Raw genomic sequence first — 20,723 nt, forward strand, 5'->3', positions numbered from 1 at the left:
CACAAGTTATTTAGCCTCCGAGTCTCCGTTTCTTATTCCATAATGTAGGAATCATAAAATGCTGTTAATCGTTGTGGTCTTTTACATGTGTAAATAACATCCTTCTTTCCTGCTTGTGTTCTGAATTGATTGAGACTTAAGAGTAAAGAACTGGCAAAGACTGGCCAAAATACTACCACCGTTACTGATGAAGGGGTTCACAAGAGGATATATGGCTTTGGGGCTTCTAATTTTGGGGCTTCTAATTTTGGGGCTTCTAATTTTAATCCTAGAATTCGGTGGATGTTTCCACCCAGTCCCAGGCTACTTAGACAGCCGCAGGCCTCCTCTGGGGGGTCAAATGTAGGTTTTGGATGGTTGAAGCAACAGCATTCACTCCTCACTTGCTCCCAGCGGAAAGGGCTGGGCCTCACACACACCATCCCAACTTACTAAGTAGATTGTTACTCCTCCTCCCCAGGCAGAGGGTGAGCAGCTGAGCGGGACTAGGAGGGCTACACTGGCAGGGACTCCCTAGTGGGGAAACGTGGTGGAGCAGCCTTCAGCCTTCTGTCTTTGTGGACTCTGTAGGACTCCACAGATGTTAAGTTTCATACTGATACTCACATAAACACTTACGGTTGAGTTTACCACTTACTAAACTAAGACTCCCTGTGCAGTGTTTTTAGATGCTATCCTGTGCATTTGGGAAAACAGAAAAGGCCACTTCTTAGTTAGCATTCTGTAATTCAGACCTTTAACAGAGATGGACTCTTCTTCTCTCTGCCTTTGCTTCTATGAGCCTAACTGTGGTTAGAAGGGCACTGGTTGTTTCCTAAGGAAGCTGAGGAGGGGCCTGTTTGGTAGTACTCTTAAGGCTTGTTCTGTCTGTCTTTTGCAGTGCAAGTTGGAGTTCCATGCTTGTTCTACTGGCAAAAGTCTCACCACCCTCTGCGATGGGCCCTGCCCATGTCTCCCGGAGCCTGAGCCACCAAAACACAAGGCAGAAAAGAATGGTGAGTGGGCATCACATCGCAGGAGACACCCTGAAGGGGGGCTGGGTGGTTGGGCCAGCCTGACATGGTGACGGTCCTCGCTTCCCAAACGCCAGGAACCTGGCCTTTAGCAGAGCCTAGCTCTGGGCTGGGGCGACAGTTATGCTTGGCAAGTGCTCTCGTCATTTAGGAGCTCCAAACCGAACCACCTTCAGCTGCCGTTAGATAGAAAAAGAAGAGCTGAGAGTCTTTGAAAATAATTCTGTTAGACCAAGATATGCACTAGGTTCTTCCAGAGGTTAAGTTGGCTGTGGTATAGGAAGGGCAGGGTTTCAGCATTAAGACCAGACCTGCCCTGGGGTGCACCTTGGTCTTCCTTGAACTCTAATCTCTACATCCTTTGAAATTCTCAAGGCCAGATTTCAAAACATAGGCTGCAGAGATGTCATGCTGGTGGACAGTATCCCTCCCCCCCCCCCCCCCCCCACCAAAAGCGTTTCTCTATTAATATATTCTGCCTGGCATGTGGCGCAGAGCCAGGGGATGGATGGACTGAGTAACTTCCCAGGGGCTGCAGTATCTCTTCCATGGCTGAGAGGGGTGGGAAAGGTCAGGCTTATCTGGATGTTTTCATGATGGAGAAAGTAACGTTGTCCCACTAACCTCAGCTCCTTAAAAGGCTTCCGTAATTAGACCCAAGATAGAAGTTTGTGTTGGCCTTCTGTGGAGCTTGGCTTTTTCAGCTGTAGCTGGCTGTCCCATGGAAAATGTTGGACATCTGTGTGTGTGTGTGTGTGTGTGTGTGTGTGTGTGTGTGTGTGTGTGTGTGCGTGCGCGCGCGCGCGCGCGCGCATGTGCATGCACATGTGTATCTTCTAAAGCCTGCAGCTATTTGTGATGGAGGAGGATGAATACGGTGTGAGTGTTTATCCACTCGCCTCTTCCTAATCTGTCTTGTCTTTTCCAAGGCACATAGATGGAGATGTTCAAGTGTAAATTTGTTCACGGTGACAATAGGAATATTGCGTTAAAAGGCTCTTTGGGAGGTTTAACCCAGGATGTAAAAGGACATTGTAAACTGTAAAGCGCTGGGGTCACAAATAATCTCCATAGGTTACTCTTGGTTACTGAAAAGCTGATCTCGTTGTTTTTGCCTGATCATTTATATAACTCCAGTAAGAAATGTTAACCAATCTATAGAAGCCTCCTTGTACTTTGGACAGAAAACCTGTGATGGTAAGCAACTACAGAATCCACAAAATTAACTTCTGTTTGCAGAATTCTTTTTTTTTATATAAGTTTATTTATTTATTTATTTTATTAGTTGTGTTGAGTCTTTTTTGCTGTGCGCGAGCTTTCTTTAGTTGCGGTGAGTGGGGGCTACTCTTCATTGTGGTGTGCAGACTCCTCATTGCCGTGGCTTCTCTTGGTGCGGAGCACGGACTCTAGGTGCGTGGGCTTCAGTAGTTGCAGCACATGGGCTCAGTAGTTGTGGCTCACGGGCTCTAAAGCTCAGGCTCAATAGTTGTGGTGCACAGGCTTAGTTGCTCTGTGGCATGTGGGATCTTTCTGGAGCAAGGCTCGAACCCGTGTCCCCTGCCTTGGCAGGCGGATTCTTAACCACTGTGCCACCTAGGAAACCCTGTTTGCAGATTTCTTAAGAATCTTCTTAGGAAGTCTCAGTAGCCTCTCTATTCCCAGTATTCTTTACTGCTTTTATTTAGTCTTCTATTCTGAGACAAGGAAACCAATCCAAGGAAGTCATTTCTACCATTTTGCCTGTAGTTTTCTGGGAGGGCTTTGTGGTTCTTTAAACAAAGTAAGACCCTTGTTCATGGTGGACTTGTCACATCTGACTAAATGAGATTCACTCTCAAATATGACTCTCCAGGTACAGCCTTGGCTGTACCATCTATTTGTTCAGTTACTCACTGGTGAAAACTAGAACAAATTCTAATCGAGCCTGTGAGTAACTACATTGGCATTAAAAGTACAAAGACTCAGAAAAAAGTGTTGTTCCAGAATTTTGAGAGCTTAGTGAGAACAAGATTACCACTTGAAAGTGTTTCATTTCCAAATGTTTGTAAAAGCAAGACCACTAACTTAATAGCAAGAGATAGGTCAGGGAGAAAGCAAAAGGACTTCACATTATATGCCTATCATATATGAGAACAATAAAAAATAATACCAGCAATATTCTAAAACCAATGATCAAAATTACGTTTCCTTCATTAGTTCCTGCAGTCCTGTGTAATTATTTTTTGTTCCGCTGGCTCTTGGGTTAACCGTTTGCTTTTATGAAGTCATCAGAGTCCTGGAACACCACACTTTGTCTCTAGTATCATCTGGCAATTGATATTTCTTAAAATATCACCTTGGAAACCTATAACAAGGCATCTGTTACTTGGAGGATCCATCAGACTTGGTACAGTTCTTTCCATGAGGCTCTGAGAGTGTCCTTGGTTAAAGACCCAATTTCTGCTGTGACTTAAAGCAACTATTTTATATAAGCATGAGGGGAAGCAGAATTACCTGTTGGTGATATGACTGAAGGTCTGTTGTTAACTTATTACATATCCAACAATATCCTAATGAAGAAGTATAATCCTTTATCAGGGTAGGATGCTTAACTATTTAATACGGATTTGGTCAGTGTTACCCTAGAGGACAAGGGTCTATTTATGGGCAGTGAGGGCACTGATAGATTCCCCAGGGTCATTATGTGAAATGAAACATTTAAATGAAGAACATTTTATCTAGACAGAATCAGCCAAGGGAAGGCTGACTTTTTCCTTTATTTGATGACTCTTTCCATGTAGCTCTTACAGTAGTTTGTGATGGGCAGTGAGTGTGGAACTCAGGTTGTGGCAGCTGGGATGAAGGGGGCGGGGTGGATGCATTAGAGGGATGGGAGGTGAAATGAAGGGCAGCTTTCACCTGGCCGTGTGGCTGTCAGGGTGGAGGGTGGAGGCGGAGTGCCCATCAGTGCACCTTCCCTGACCTGGCAGCCGCCCCTCTCCGAGGCTGCAGGTGGTGAGAGTGGTGTCTACAGGCAGACGGTCCGTGAGACACACCACGGCTCTGAATGGTGTCAGGAGCAGTCTTGTGTCTGCGCCTATTGCAGAAATGACATTTCACAGTCTCACAAAGGCAGGTGTGTCAAAAATGTGACATTATGGTTGTTGATGATAATATTTTCTTTTCAACCTTACCTGTGTTTTGAACCTTGGTTCCATCGGGTCATGCAAACATTCGTGACGTCATTTCCAGGTAAATTCTGTTACTTCAGGGTTGTATCTGAACTCTAGGAAGTAGGGGTGGGGTGGGGGCCTGTGAGCAACCGTATGGCTATGAGGCAGGTCCTGGTGTGTCTTTTTCTTTGGCATCGACCTCTGTGGGGTGTTGCCATTTTTAATTAGTTGTCCAGCAATGTTTCATCCTCCGTGCAGCCAAGGACAGGTGTCAGAGATCCTTTCTGTGACCTCTGCTCACCATGTCCATAAAGGTCATGCCAAGTCCTCTTTCTTCTAAGTCCTACTCTTCTGAGTTTACTTGTCCTCTCACAGCCCCCCCTTGGCCCCCTTCAGGGCCACACAGAACTTGGGGACGTCCTGCTACGACCTTCTGTTGTCAAGAAAGACTGGTGAGTTTGCTCTCTCAAGCTGTCTCTTCTTGGATCTGCCCGGCAGCCATTTCTCTTCCACACAGAGGACAGTTTTATGAGACTTACCTCAAAATGGGCTTCATATTGGTAGAAAGACACAGGTCCTCTTTGAGTGGAGCCTCCAGCTGTGTGGGGTTTCAGGAGGGCCTCTTCCTGCCCAGGACCCAGAGCTGAGTTTGGAGACAGGAAAGCTGTGGTGAGCAGAACCTTTCCTAGGGACTCACTGGCCTCTGCCTGTTCTCCTTCCTCAAATGTCACCTCTTGTAGCCCCAACGGTGATCAGTACTGGATGTGAGTGTCCACCGTGTGCAAGGCTGGGATCTAGCTTGCTCCCTTTCTGATCTCACTCTGCTTCTTCCAGCCTTTAGCCGTTTGAATTACTACACACCTGGTTCTTGCAAATCAAATGTCTCTGGTCTCAGCTTTGGTTTCGAGAGCGTTGTTAGGAAGTGAAAAACAAATGGTTGATTTTTTGTGTGTTCTCTTTGTTTTTTTCTGGCATCTCTCCTTTGGATGTTACCCCTGAGGAGATGGTGGAGGGTGGAGTCATCCTTTAATACCTCTGAATGTTTCCTCTCATATCTCTCAGTTAGCTCATGACCTTGGACCAGTTACTTAATTGCTTTATCTCTCATCGCTATGATGCCAGACCAACCTCAAGAGTATAGAGTAATGATTGTCCAAAGGAAGGGAAAAATCAAAAAGAGGGAGATTGAAATTGAAATCTATACATTAAGCCTGGGTTTCTGTACCTTTTCTAAGAGTCTCCTAGGAAAGATCCCTCCCCAGTTTCCCTTGGTATTTTCCAATACCCAAGAGCCAGCTCCGTTAGGAAGTCACCTCTCACATCTAATGTTAACCCTTTCGTTCTGCATTTTGTCGCTGCTTTTTCTTCATTCCCAGTAAAGAATATGAGGAATGTCTGAAGCACTTGTTTCTTGATTTCTTTACAGTGGTTGAAATTTTAAGGGCAAAATAGAGGACTCTTAAACGTGGACTCTTGAAGGTAGATTTTTAAACTAGCCCCCCGTTCTCCCCTTCCACACCTGCTGCTGTCGCCACCCGGACTCCCTCCCCTCTCTCACAGAGACAGACCTTTCTCCTTGGCCTGGGCTCAGCAGCCTTGTTCTGGGGGAGGGACTCGGAGCTCCCTCGTGGCTGAGGTGAAAATTTTGTATTTGTAGGGTATCAGGTCGGGAAAGATCTGTGGGGACCCTTGTGTTCCTCACAGGTGCCTCAGGTTTCCCCGTGGGGACCAGGGGAAGGCCGAGTGGGTGGGGCCTCTGACCTCCCCTAGAGTGGCTCCATTTCTATGCTTTACCACCTCAAATCGCATCTGTAGGAAAAGAGTTTGGCGCCAGGGAGCCATTGTTCAGTTGCCATTTATCCCAAGAGTAAACTAGGAGAGAAAGCATCTCTCCTCAGGTCAGACAGTGGGCAGGTGTGCGGCAGGGTTAGAGCCTGGGCCTCTTCACTCCTGGGCTGGTGCCTTTGTCCCCTGTGTGTACTCCCTTAGGCCACAGCCAGCCAAGTCCTCAGCCCGAAGATGGTTGAGGGTCTGAAGCTGAGTTTGGTTGGAGTTAGATTTATTTTTCCGGGGTCCGATGTCCCTTGTCTGACTCTTGAAGTGTGATCCATCAGGCAGAGAATGTCAGTGTTTGGAAGGCATCCGTCAGAGTCTCTCCTCCCCCCACCTTTGGAGCAGAGGGTAGAGAGAACAGCACTGTGTCTAAGGTCAGCTCCTTCTTTGCTTCTGTTGTCACAGGTTCACTTTTGGAGAAGGGATGTGGGTCCAGCCAGTCAGCCTCAGATGTTCTGGAGACGGCTGTGGAGCTGTAACCCTTTCCTGGCCTGACGGTGCTGGGAGGTGGGGGCAGCATGGGGGAGGAAATTCCACAGATCCTTCCAGTAGGGCATGCTAAAGAGGAAATAACTTCCCTCCAGCTGAGCTATTTGGAACAGTAGAAAAATAGTCTACAATGATTTTCTCTTCTCAAATGGTGATTTCAACCTGAGGGCTAGATTCTGGGGGAAAAAGTCCTGGGTTGACAGACGGTTGTCTAATTCCATTACTTATCACAAGTCGAGCTGGGAAAATGTGTTTAAATGGGAACAGGAGGTGGTGCCAAAGAGACGGGAGGAAGAGTTCTTCCTCGCTGTGATGTATCAATGGAAAAATCCTAAAAGAATCCTGCTGCAGAGGCTCCCAGCAAAATGAAGATTTATCTTTGCATCCAGGAAAGAACATTTTTCTTTAGTGCCTATTGTGTAACAGGGTGAAGGCCTCGGGCTTGCAAACTTGCAATTTAAAAGCAGTTTATGTTAAACTTTTGCATACCCATTCAACTTCGCTCACTTATTCAGTACTGTATTATGGTCAGAAATTAAAAGTGTAAAGGAACGTTTAATTTTTAGGGCCTTGTTATTATAAATATCATGACCAAAAAAAATGCTTAAGAATTAAATTGGCAACTGCAGCCAAGAAGAAAAACGTATTTGTCAGGACTCTGGAGGTAAATACTGACTTTGGCTTTGAACTCAGATTCTTATTCTGTGAGTTCAGCTCTGGGAAAGTAGACCACAGGTTCTCCTGGTCATTCTGAAGCTACCTTCATAGCAACTGACTGGAGAAAGCTAAAGGTGAAAAGAGAGAGAAGGGTAAACTGAGGCAGAGGGTGGCCAGGGTCATAGTTGGAGTCCAGAGAAGGAGATAGAGGTTTGTGTTAGAAATTCATGGCTTTGATAGTTCACTCAAACAGCATTCTTCTCCTGCCCTTATTTATTTTTTATTTATAAATTAATACCCATTCTTATATAAAACCCGTATATTATGGCAAAAATGTCTCATATCCCCAGTTCTATTAACTTTCTCTTGCACATGCTTCCAGTTATTTTTTGCAAACATATACCAATATACATCTAAAACTGTACTCATCTGAAATCAGGATCATGTTCTACATAATGTTTTGTGCCCTGCCTTTTTGTGTATCGTGGGTATGTTTTCATGCAGGTCACATCTACCTGTCTCTGTCTCTCTCTCCTCCTGCTGAAGCCCCCTGCCCCCACCTCTCTCTCTTTCCAGCCAACCTGCCTGCTCTGCTCCCTGAACTCCAGACTTAGATATGTAATGACTGTGCTGCATTTCTGTTTGGATGCCCACAGGCATATCAAACTTAACATGTCCAAGGTGAAGCTCCCAATATCCTCCCAAATCTCTTCCTTCCTCCTGCCGTAGCTGCCATCTTAATTAATGGCAGCTCCATATTTCCATCTGCCGAAGTTAAAAAAACAAAACAAAACCCTTCTTCACACGTGTCACATATAATTATCATTTGAGTCTACTTTCAAATAGTTTTCAAAAATGGACACTTCTTACCACCTCCATGGTACCACCCTAGTGGTCCAAGACATCCTCATCTTTTATTTCAGCCACTTCCTAATTGATTTCCTGGCCCCTACATTTTCTTTTGAACGTACGAGTTAAACATTCTGTAACATGTAAGTCAGATTGTATAATCCCCTGTTCAGGACACTCCACTGACTTCCCATCTCATTAAGAGGGAAAGAGAAAATCCTTTCAATGACCTGCAAGGTCCAGCATGATCGGGACCCTCATCAGGTCCCAGTGGGTCCCTCAGATGTGCCATCACATCCTACCTCAGCCTGGACCGTCTTCTTAGACATCTCCATGGCGCCCTCCATCAGCCACCCTTCCATCTCTGCACAAACATGGCCTTCTCAGGAAACCCTCCTCCACGCTTCCTCTCTCTATTTCCTCCTTTATTTCTCTCCATACCATTTATCACCTTCCAGTATATAAGATAATTTGTTTACCTATCCAGTTCATGGTCTGACTTGCCCAACTAGAATGGAAGTCACGTGAGGGCTTTTTGTCTGGATTCCCAACAATTATTGGTCAAATGTTATAAATGATTCTGCCTCATTATTTTTAAAGCATTCTCCATTATATAGATTTAGAATAGATTATAATGTTTAAAATGGCAAAAAAAGATTTATTGTGACAAGAGATCATCTGTAGAAGGTGCTTAATATGTGTATTAAGCCCTTGGTGTATATGTTTAAGTCTTCTAACAACCAACTAACGTCCTCTATAGTGGTGGTGAGAAAATTTGACATTTGGAGCTTTTCAGTACCTTGCTGAAGGCCGCCCAGCTAATAAATGAAAGAGCAGGAATTTGAAGTCTTTCCTAGAATGTGTGCTCTTACTGTCACGTCATACTGTGTTCTTAACCTAAACTGACTGTCCATTGAAAGGGCACACTTCCTTTGGAAAAAGAAAAGAAATGCATATACACACATGCACATTCACACGCTTTAAACTAAATTTCCCAGTGCTTTCAGTACTCAGTGGTTGCACTCCGCCACTGATACCACAGCCCTCTCTGATGGGATTTTTCCAAGGTGAGAGGATCAGTGTCCTCGCTCATTTTCTCCTCTTTCTTTCTGTAAGCACGCTTTGCTCTCTGAAGTTTATCAAAACCCTGGCGTGGGCTCATTCCTCACCACTGTACTACGCTTCCCTGTTATCCACAAGTTTCCGACCTAGCTTCTTAAAGATAAAAATTCATTTGTAATCTGTCCAGAAGTCGACTGTTCTTCCATTGCCCTGCTATCTATTGCTGTGAGAAGAAAAGACAGCATTACAATACAAAATAAATTGAAATTATAATCAAAAGAGAGCAAGTGGCTGCCCCGCCACCAGGCCAGCTGCTTAGTAAAATCTTGGTAGGCTTCATGCTTCCTAGGGCCAACGGTTGTAGTGGGCACCTGGGCCCCTCTGGTTTGGGACAGACGGCGTCATCTAGCCTGAGCTCACCCAGTTCTTCTATCTGCCTGTATCCTGCCTCCCCAACCTAGGAAGAGGGCTCAAGGTGTCTCGGGAAGCAAATGTTTTTTGCCTTGATGACAGAAGCATAGAATCCTTTGGAATAGAACATTCTGTTCAGTTCATGAACAGGCTCCCCTGAGAACACAGAGGACATTTCTAGGCAAAGGAGGGAGTAGCTGGAGATAGTAGGAGTTTGTTCTCATTTGGGTTGAGAACTTCTGGTACAGGAACTGTGCATCCTTCTGTTGTGAGATAGCTGGATTAGCTACTGATTACCTCTGCGCCTGATAGGAAACTTGCCTATTCAAGAAAAATGTGGTGAACTAGAATAACACTGATCTGTGACTTCATGTACCTTGCTTCTGAAGCCCTCTAAGCCCTATTTAGAATTAAAATTTAAAGCTAAAGGCAACACTCTGACAGCTCTTTTATTTTGGTCTGTTTTCTTCTAAAACTGAGGGCCGTGATTGAGTCTGGAGGTAGCAAGCAGTGTGTCCTCATCCACCCAGCATCCGTCCATCTGTTCATCTGTCCATCCATCATCCATCCATCCAGCATTTATTAAATGCCTATTCTGTGCCCAAGTCCTGTCCTGTGTCTCTTGTAAGCAGGATGACAAGAAATCAACACCAAACATAACGACAGTTTTTTTATTTCAGTGTCTGCATAGGGGCTCACTTCTGTCCCAAGCTAACAGTTGTCTAGGGCTGGGCTGTTTTCCATCTCTTTATGGAGTTGGGTTTATAAGTCTGGGACTCCAGAGGCTTTTTTTATTATTATTATTTTCTGAAAGCTCTGTTAGAATTTGAACCTGCTATTATAGTCCCAGTGGTCAGAAGAGCTAGACTTCACCTGATGTGGTTGAGACAAGGAAGCTAACCTAACTTAAATATCATCTATCCACTGGATGGTTATCACGTTGAAAGCAAGGGTTATGTCTGATTTATTTGTCTTTATATCCCTAGCATAGGATCTGTTGCATGCGTGGACTACAAGTAAGTATAAATATAAGTTTGTAGCATATCTGTTACATATTTAATTAGAGCAATATTTAAATAAATAAATATCCAGGTTCAGTTTGGTGCCTTTCTCCTTCCTGTCTGTTGTGAGTTATTATTCTTTCTATGTATGGTGGAGACACACCTCGTTCTCAGTTTACTCTTAAACTTCTGATGTGTGTCTAAAATGTCTGCACTGTTTTACCCAGTCTTGTCTATGATAACCATCCTGAATACTTGGCTCCTTGGGGTCCTGTGTACATGGTTTGCTGCCTCCTTGTCCATGAGCAGCAGTTAAGGGAGAGATCCCAGTCAAGGTCACTAGCATACCTATTGCCCACAGAAGGGTGCTCTCCGTCTGACCTCCCATGGGTCTTTAGCTGTGTGCATTTTCAAGCTTCAATGCAAACACACTTATAAGCCCCCTTATTTGCCCTCCAGGTACATATGCTGGAACTTGCCAAGGGCTAGTGTTGTGTACTAGCAGATGCATGGGCTGGGGCGTCAGACAGCCATGCAGTTGAAGCCCAGCCCCCAAACTCCCTGGCTGTGTGGCTTTGGGCAAGCTACTTTTCTGAGTGTCGGTTTCTACATCTGTGAAAACAAAGAGAATAAGGCTTATCTTGAGAGATTATAACACGTATGAAATGAACTCAGTGAGGTACTTATGAAAGCTGCTGGTACTAAAGGATGTTCAATGAATATAGGTATCACACGTGCGCGAGTGCACACACGTAACCTGGTCTGCTCTTTGTGCCGTTTGCTAACACGCTGCCTTCTGAAAGACCTTCGCGTTCTAGAATCAGTCTTGCCAACACTAGCAGACACTGTTAGTTGTCTATCCCATACCCATTCAGTTCTGGTTTTCTTTGAGGAAGAATGTACCAGCCTACATTCTTAGCTTCTCAGTCTCTCTTCCAGCTGGGGGTGTGGCCTTGTGAGTCAGTTCTGGCCAATGAAATGCAAGTAAAGTCTTCTGTAGATTTCATGAAAGCTTTTGCTTTCATGTAAATCAGGGGAAGGCACAGCTGGTGCTGTCCTTCCTCCACATAGAGGTTTGAGTAGAGCTGTAGCAACCATTTTGTGACTACAAGGTGACAAGCCTAAGGATTAAGTCCACCCGTGAAGGATGAGAGGGCAGCAGCATAGAAAGAACCTGCATCCCTGTTGAATCAAAATCACCACTGCTTCTCTCCTAACTTACGTCACAAGGTAAACCTCCAAGGGTTTATGCCATTCCTCATCAGGCTTTCTGTAATTTGCAGCTAAACACATTTTCTCATCAGCACAAAACACCTTCATTTTAAAGATCATTTGCTTAGAGATGGGCCATGCTCGTGTGAGGCCAGGATCCCCCAAGGAGTCAGGGCCAGTGGTATCTTGTTATCTAGGGCAGGGGAGACCTGAGATGGTCTCAGGAGCACCACTGAGTGTCAGGAGAGCATGTAGTTCCCCTAACTAGGCACAGGGGCTTGGATTGGTCTGGAGTGGGAGCATTTGACCTGTGAGTAAAATATGTTTGTGTATCAGGTGTCCGGCATCTAAAGACTTCTGATAAGGTAGTGGAAAGGATATTTCATGGCACAAATGAGCAAGGCGTGCTGGACTAGAACACAGTGAATGTGAAGGTGAGCAGAAGGAACTGCCCAACTGGAAAAGACAGGTGTGTGGTAAAAGGCAGTAGACACATGCACATTTTTAAGCAGCACTTTAAGAAACTATAAGTTTTACATGTTTGTTATAGAAAACTTTAAAAATTCTAGAAAATACAGGAAGAAAGTTTTAAAATTACCCGTAGTCTCCCAGTCTGAGTATAATCAAATACTACTTTAAACTCATTATTATTAGCTTAATACTACTTAATAATATTCCCATATCATCAATTATTCTTTTAAAACTTGATTTTTAATGGCTGCCTGGTGTCTGATTTTATAAATGCGCTATAATTTTTATAACTAGTCCTCTACTGAGCACTTAGCTTCTCTCTAATTTTTCGTTATTATAAACACTGCTTTTATGAACATCATTGGGTATTAATTTTGTACATGTCTTAATTGTTTTCATAGGATACAGTCCTAGCAGTAGAATTTCTGGGTAAAAGGGTATGCGCATTGTAAGTCTTTTGTTACATACTGGCAAATTTCTTCCAGAAAATGTGTACCATAAGCAATGTATGAGAATGCCTATTCAGAAGACACTTATCAACTTTGGATACTATAATATTTAAAGAATTTTTCTATTGTGTGAGTTTTTAAAAAGGTACTTTTATTAGTTAGGATTTGGCTCAGCAGTACATAATCAATACTCTGGTTTTCAAATAACAGTAGTTTAAGCACAAGAGTGTTTATTTCATTTTCATGTAAGTCAAATGGTAGGAAGTCCAGGGCTGGTATGGAACATCTCAGTCATCAAGAACCTTTTCATTTTGTTGCTCTGATGAGCAACCTCATGGTCCAGCATGTCTGCTAGAGCTCTAGCCATTCCATCTATAGTCGAAGTCAACAGGAAAAGGGAAGGAGCAAAGAAGGGCACACTAGTTTCCATCAAGCAGATCTGTGTGAATTTGGATGTAATTCACCTTACATCTCAGTGGTCAACTTAGTCTGAATTAAGTTTGAGTCTAGTCACATGGTTTACCGAGATGCTGGGGAATGTAGAGTTTTAAGCTGGAAAGCAACAAGGCAGCTAAAAATCAGAGTTCTTATTACTAAAGAAAAGCAGAAGAATGGATCCTGGGAGACAATTACCTGGCTCTGTCAAAGTTTGAGTTTTTACTTCTTTGACAACACTGTAGGTTTAACATTTTTTTCATATATGTTTTTTCACACACATGTATATAATATTTGTAATTCTTTATTAATTGACTCATATACCCTATTCTTTCCATCTCACAGTATTTTTTCAATAATTTATAAGGCAATTCTTTTAAATATTAAGGGTATGAATCCATCATGTATATTTCACATTTTTTTCTCTAATTTGTTATTTGCCTTTAATGGTGTTTTCTGATAGACTAAGATTTTGATGTTTTTATCCAGTTAGGTCCATCATTATTTTTTCTGTTGGAGTTTCTGGCTTTGATGTATATTTAGAAATCTCCCCCACTCTGAGTCCAGATAAAAATTTCAACTGTGTTTTCATTTTGTTGTTTCACGGCTTGAATTTTTCATATTTGATGCATTAGGCCAGTGGCATTCAAACAGGCAGAAATAGTTTATATTGTGAGCAAATACTTAAAGCTTCCACCAAGCAATGCTCACTCTGACTCTGTATAACATGTGCTATTTTCTGTTCTCTGCCATTATACTTCATATTTTAGGAAGTTACATTCATCACCCACTCGTGCATTGTGACCACTAGTTGAAAAAATACTGTTTAATCAATCTAATACTTATTCTGGGGTATACTGTGAGAAATGGAACTATAAGGTTTTTTTTTTTTCTTTTTTAAATAGCTACTTTTCTGAACGATTTTTACTCTGTAATTCATCTTTTCGTCTAACAACAAGCTATCCTCTTTTTCACATTTTTCGTGGCTGTTCATGCCTGTTCTCCCAGATGATATTAAAAATCATTTTGAAAACTTGCAGAAGATGAGATTTAGATTGGATTCACAAAGTAATTTGAGGTGAATTGATAACTTTACACTTAAGTTGTTCCATCTGGAAACATAGCACAGCTCCTCCCAGTTTCCTCAGGAAATATCTGCAGTTTCCTTTCATATGGGTTCCTGGATCCTTCCTTGCACCTATGACGAGAGAGTTGGTGTTTGTGATTGCTTTTTGTGAATGAAATCTGTTTATTTTTGTTAAAACGATTATTTCTTTCAAATAGGAAATCTTGATTCTGATAGTTTTTTATTTTATCATTTTGGATCTTCTATAGAAGATCATCTGCAGATGAGGGGCATTTTATCTTCCTCTCCAGTGTAAATTTTAAGAAATAGCTGCCATTTTGGGGATTACTCACTGTCTTTAAACATTGTGTGTCATGTGTATGCTTCCATATGGTCATCCTGAAAGCCCAGTGATGGGAGGTACTGTATCTTCATTTAAAGCTGAGAAATTGGACCTTTGTTCATTCCAGTTGCTCAAGGTCACACATGTAGCAAATGCAAGAGCCAGGATTGAACCCAGATCAGTCTGACTTCTAGGCCCAGGCTTCTAAGTACTTCACTCCAGTGCATGTATGTGTGTTACACTTCTCTTTTGTGTCTCAGTGATCTGGGTAAAACTTCCAGGACGGAGTAAGTAAGATGCCCATGGCGTGGCATTTTTAAGTTCTGCTGGGGCACCAGTGCGAGTCAGGCTTGCGGAGGCCGCGGCACTGTCCCTCTGGGACTGGTCTCCTCATGCCGCGCTTGTAGAGGGCTCTCTCCTCGCTTCCTTGGCTTTGGCAATCCTTGGTCATTCTTTGTGGTTAGAGCACTGTGTACCTCTTATTTTCAGCAATTGGTATCCAACAAAATTCTACTATTTCCCCAAAGCCTTAATTCAGTGTCCTTTTTTTCACATATACTTTTTACTTTAGGAAAGTTTTAGTTTTACAGAGCTATTGCAAACATAGGTACAGAGAATTCCCATATGCCCCCCAGCCATTTTCCCCTTACGCCTTACATTAGATTTGTCACAATTAATGAACCAATATTGACACATTGTTATCAATTAAAGTCTGCATTTTATTCAGATTTCCTTAGTTTTTACCTAATTTCCAGTTTCTGTTCCAGGATTCCACCAAAGACACTATATAGCTTTTAGTTGTCATGCCTGCTTAGGCTCCTCTTGGCTGTGACAGTTTCTTAGTTTCTTCTTTTTTTTGATGACCTTGACAGTTTTGAGATGTACAGGTCAGTTATTTTCTAGAATGTCCCTCAATTGGGATTTGTTAGATGGTTTTCTCATGATTAGACTGGGGTGATAGGTTTCTAGGAGGACCACAGAGATAAGTGCCATGTTCATCTCATCAAATCAAGGATATGTACTATCAACATGACTTATCACTGTTGATGTGAAACCTTGATCTCCTGGCTGAGGTGGTGTTTGTCAGGTTTCTCCACTGTAGTGTTACTCTTTTCCCCTCTTTTCATAGCGTGCTTTTTGGGTGGAGGTCACTGTGCACAATTCACACTTAAGTGGGGAGTTAATGCTCTATCTCCTTGAGGATGGAGTGTCTACATAAATTATTTGGAATTCTTCTTCACCAAAGATTTGTTTGTTCTTCCTGATTTAATTATTTATTTACGTATTCATTCATTCAGTCAATCAACCATGAATTTCTGGGTTCGTAGACATTTATTTTGTGCCTGAGGTTATGATCTAATACAATTAGATTAATCCAACGCTAAGAGTCTGTTGTTCATGTTGTTCCATCTTTGGACATCGGGAGCTCTTTTTGGTGGCTCCTGTGTCCCTTTGATATACCTTCATTGTGGTTTATTTTATGTACTTACATTTGAGTACTTCTTTACTTTCTGGAATGACAAGATGCTCCAGACTCATCTTGCAGATTCCTTATCCCAGCCATAGAACCAGCCGTTTCTCCAGGTAGTCTTGGTTCCTTTTATTGAGTACAGCGTTCAAAACCGAGAGCTGAGTATCTGGGCACTAGGTGTGCTCGCTACTGCTGCAGCGTCACATCTCTGCCCTCTCAGCTGACAGAGTAGGAAATGTATGTGTGTACACATTTACAGGTTTGTACATCCTTCTGTATGTATCCGTCTGCATCTGTATTAAGCCACATATGAGTTCACACGGTCTGGTGTCTCCACCTCTAATCCATCACCTCATGGATCATTATAGCCTCCTCCCTTGCCTGTCTATTATCTCCCACTCCCACAGTGAGAAACTTGCTCCCAGCATCCGCCACCCATTTACTTAACTCTGCAGTTATGGTATATTCTGCAAATATGGTATATATGTGTACATATAGTGGCATCAAATTGCTGATCCCAACCTCTAGGGGAAGTGACTTTATAAACTAGAGCACAGCATTTATGTCGTCCTTTGGCCTTTAGTCTTATAGGCTCTGCTCATTTCCAAAACTGCTCAGATCAGCACCTCTGTAATACACTTAGATTGTTTGGTCACATTCTGCTTTTCATCCTGGGAGCTCCCAACCTCCTAAATGATTTTTAAAATTTGCATACATTAAGGTTCACTTCTTATGCTGTAATGTTCTATGGCTTTTCACAAATTCATACAGTCATATAGGCACTCTTAGAGTATCGTAAAGAATAGTTTCACCACTCTAAAAAATTCCCCGTGTTTCACTTTTCAACCACTCCCCCTCACCCACCTCAAATCCCTGGGAACCACTGGTCCATTTACCATCTCTACAGTTTTGCCTTTTCTAGAATGCCGTATAAGTAGAACATATAGTAGGTAGCTTTTTGTACTTTTTTCACTTGGCAATTCATTTAAGATTCATCCATGTTTCTGTGTAGCTTGCTATTTCATTCCTTTTTAACAATGACTAGTATTCCATTATATGGATGTTCCATAATTTTGTTCATACATTCACCTATTAAAGGGCATCTGCGTTGCTTCCAGTTTGTGCAACTGTGAATAAAGCTGATATAAATATTTGACTGCAGCTTTTTGTATTGCTACAAGTTTTCAAATCAGTTGGGTAAATACCTAAGAATGCTAATGCTGGATCATATGGTAAGATGTTTAGCTTTAAAAAAAATGCCAAACTGTCTTCCAAGGTGGCTATACCATTTTATTCCTACAGCAGTAGTGAGAATTTCTGTTGCTTCACATCCTTACCAGCGATTTGTATTTATGGTTTGGGGTTTTTTTTGCCCTGACATTCTAATAGGTGGTATGCCATTGTTGTTTTAATTTGCATTTCCCTAATGACAACTCACGTTGAGAATCTTTTCATATGGTTATTTTTCATCTTATTTGTTGAGTTATCCATTCAGATCTTTTGTATATTTTTTAATTGGGTTGTTTATTTTCCTGTTGTTCAGTCTTAAGAGTATTTCATTTTGGATGAAAGTCCTTTGTCACATATGCATTTACAAAACTTTTCTCCTGAGCTGTGGCTTGTGTGTTATTTCTCTTAACCGTGTCATTCATAGGGCAGAAGTTTTTATTTTAATAAAGTCCAACTTATCTATTTTTTTTTCATGTATTGTGCTTTTGTATTATATCTAAAACTTCATCACCAAACCCAAGGTCATATAGATTTTCTCCTGTATTTCCTTCTAGCAGTTCTATAGTTTTCCAGTTTACATTTAGGCTTATCGTTCATTTTGAGTAAATTTTTGTGTAAGGTGTAAAGTCTCTGTCTAGGTTCATTCTTTTGCATTTGACATCTAACTGTTCTAGTACCATTTATTGAAAAGACTATCCTTTTTCCATTGGATGGAATTCATGGACTTTGCTCCTTTTTCAAAAATCACTTGACTCTATTTGTGTGGGTCAACATCTCAGTCCTCTATTCTGTGTCATTGATCAATCTCTTTTTTTTTCCTTTTATTTTTTTTCCATTACCATACTGTCTAGTTATAAAGCTACAGCTTTCTAGTAAATCTTAAAATCTGATGGTATAAGCACTCCTACTTTGTTTTTTTTCTTCAGTATTACAGTATTCTTTTTATATTTTGTAATGTAAAATATTTTGTAAAAAAGAAATATGTTTGGTTTTCAGCCTTCTTGCCTGAAACACGTACTTTGTCTGGGTAATCCAGTGCTGGCCAAGCACATAGTAGGCCCTCGTTTACCAGTTGCTGACTGCCTAGAAGGAAAGTGTGGGGGACAGTTCCCTTGGCCAGCGTGTGAGTCCGGCAGATGGTCAGGCATGGCCAGTGGGCTTTTGTGCCTCAGCATCTCTCATGAGGTGATAAACACTCATGGTTCCCAAAAGAAAACTGATTCCTAATGAAGATCACTAACATGAAGAGATGTGAAGAGGTTTGTGAAAGGATGGTTCTTAATAAAAAACTAGAGATGTGAGATAAACTGGAGCTCAGAACTGAGTAAGAATGAGAGCAATGACCACCCCCAAACAGAAACAAGAAAGTCAGTTCATGAGATGGTTTCAGCTCAGGCTGCAGCGAATGTAAAGACTTGTGTGGGTCACTTTTATGCTCTGGTGCTGTCTGGCAGTTTGGGCATTGGTGAATGTTTTAGGAAATATCCATCCCTTATGCATTTTGTAGATCTATCTTTGCAGGATCTTCTCCCCCACCTGCCTTCCTGTGCTCCCAGATATACTTGAAGACTGTCTCCAGCACTTGTCTCCTCTCTGTAAGGCAGATACATACTTTGCGATGAATGTTCCAGCCAAAATGCAGTGCTGGGGCGAGGAGACATATGCCCAGTGTAGATTGGCAGCAGATGGAGCTCATCAGGATGCGTTAGAACAGTTGTCCAAGCCCTCATGAAGTGCTAGCCTGCTGTTAACACCGTCCTTCCCGCCTCTTCAGATTGTGGGGCGGGCCCACTTCAGCAGGGAGCCAATCAGTACTGACGGCCCTTTTGCTCCAGGCTCAGAGCCCAGTTTCTGTTGGCACCAGTGGCCAGCAGGCACTGGGCAGCTGCTGGACGGAGCCAGAGCTGGGAGACAAGTGCACGAGGAACAACAGAAGCCCGAGTGGAAATCTAGCTGTGCCTGACAGTGCCACATTAACCTTTGGAGAAGCTCTCCTGGAAGGCAGTCTTGGCAGACCCAAGCCAGCAGCTGGGTTCATTACTTTTCAAACCTTCTGAACAATGAATGGGTTACTTTTTGGGGGAATTTGATCCAACCGTAACCTGAGGAAGTCTGATGTGGGAAGGAGGCTGTTGCTCAGGTGACCAGCCAGCCACCTGTACACCTGTGAATGTGCAGCATTGTCCTGGGTGCCTGGCAGGCGGGAGCCAGTGTTCCCTCTGAGTGTTCTGTTCTTCTCCTGCAGGGCCTGCCCAATGCCACGGCTCAGTAGTAGCTACCAGCAGCAGAGGGTGGATAGCCTAAATCCTACTCAGGGTGCTGATGCCAGGACCATGCCTCCCTCTGGGCCATGGTTAACAAAGCCATGCCTGCTACATCTCAGCCCTGCTCATGGGCTGAGGGAAGCTGGTGCAAGGGTGCCCTGGGTTGGTGGGGGAGTCAGAAGGATGGCAGATGAGGATTTATAATCTGAATTTGCATCGTCCACCTCCGGTTTTCTGCAAGGCAGCCTGCAGGGTGGGATGACATTGCAGAGAAATACTAACTGACTTTCAAGCACCCATCAGGCCATCAGCATGGACCTGGGCACTGAGGTCCTCTGGGATCAAGAGTCACAATTTCTTTCATCCGCACGTGTCTCTGGTTTCCCTCTGTCTGTCCAGGGCTCCTGGTGTGAGCAGAATGTTCCTGTTGTACAAGCCATGGCATGACAGGCAGAAAAGCAGAGTGGTGAACAGTGCTGCTTCTAGACCCAGACAGATCTGTGTTCAGTTCCGAAACCTACTCTTTGGATGACTTTTGGCAAATATTTTAACTGGTTTGAATTCAAGTCTTCACCGGAGGAGTGATGATACGGATGATGCTGTGTCCTCATGGAGCTGTTTGGAGGTTTAAGTGGAATAACCAATGTAAAGTACTTGGAACAGGGCCTGGCATGGCACCCACAGTAAATGCCATTATTACACACCCCCCGCCCCCCCGTCGTCGTCATCGCCACCACCAGCTACATTATGCTTGGTGATAGGAAGGGCCGTTGAACAGCAACCTTTCTATTCTCTGTCATCAGCACCTTGCGTTAAATCGAAATCGTAAAACCCTTCTTGATTCCGGCTGTATGCAGCAATACAGACAGGTGCACACAGCTTCAGTTTCTGCTCTCATAGAACTTATACCTTCCAGGGGTGAAAGTTCATGAAGTTATTCCGTTTCAATGATAAGTATAAAAATAAGCAATGCCATATGTGGTTGTTAATTGCTTAGGAAACCAAAGCAGTGGTACTCATTTGTTTACAAACAGCCCTGACCCATAAGCTCTTTCCTTGGTTCATATCACTGTCAACCTGTCTTGCCATGAAAGGTCGGGGAGACCCAGAGAGGACAGAGAAGCAAATCAGAACCACTGCAAAGCTCCTCCCCCTTCTTTTGTTTTGGCGCTAAGTAGATATTCCCTTTCCCCTTTCCTGCCTTCTTCTTTTTCACCCTCCTGAAAACCCTCAATTCCATCCCCACTTTCTTTACTCTCAAACCACACAGGCAGTTGAAACCTTGGCGCTCAAAAGGTTTCTTCGGGAGAGAAGA

At 43.1% G+C, this 20,723-nt stretch overlaps 1 protein-coding gene across 1 annotated transcript in view; it reads left to right on the forward strand.

Annotated features, from left to right (window-relative positions):
• Nucleotides 1-20,723, forward strand: part of SPOCK1 (SPARC (osteonectin), cwcv and kazal like domains proteoglycan 1) — a 517,559-nt gene that overhangs the window by 431,654 nt on the left and 65,182 nt on the right. Inside the window, exon 7 of the mRNA XM_057748448.1 lies at nt 881-995. Within this exon, the coding sequence (XP_057604431.1) occupies nt 881-995 (115 nt within the window). The remainder of the gene's footprint in view (nt 1-880; nt 996-20,723) is intronic.

Source organism: Hippopotamus amphibius, chromosome 1 (assembly GCF_030028045.1).
Source record: "Hippopotamus amphibius kiboko isolate mHipAmp2 chromosome 1, mHipAmp2.hap2, whole genome shotgun sequence".
NCBI classification, from domain to species: Eukaryota; Metazoa; Chordata; class Mammalia; order Artiodactyla; family Hippopotamidae; genus Hippopotamus; species Hippopotamus amphibius.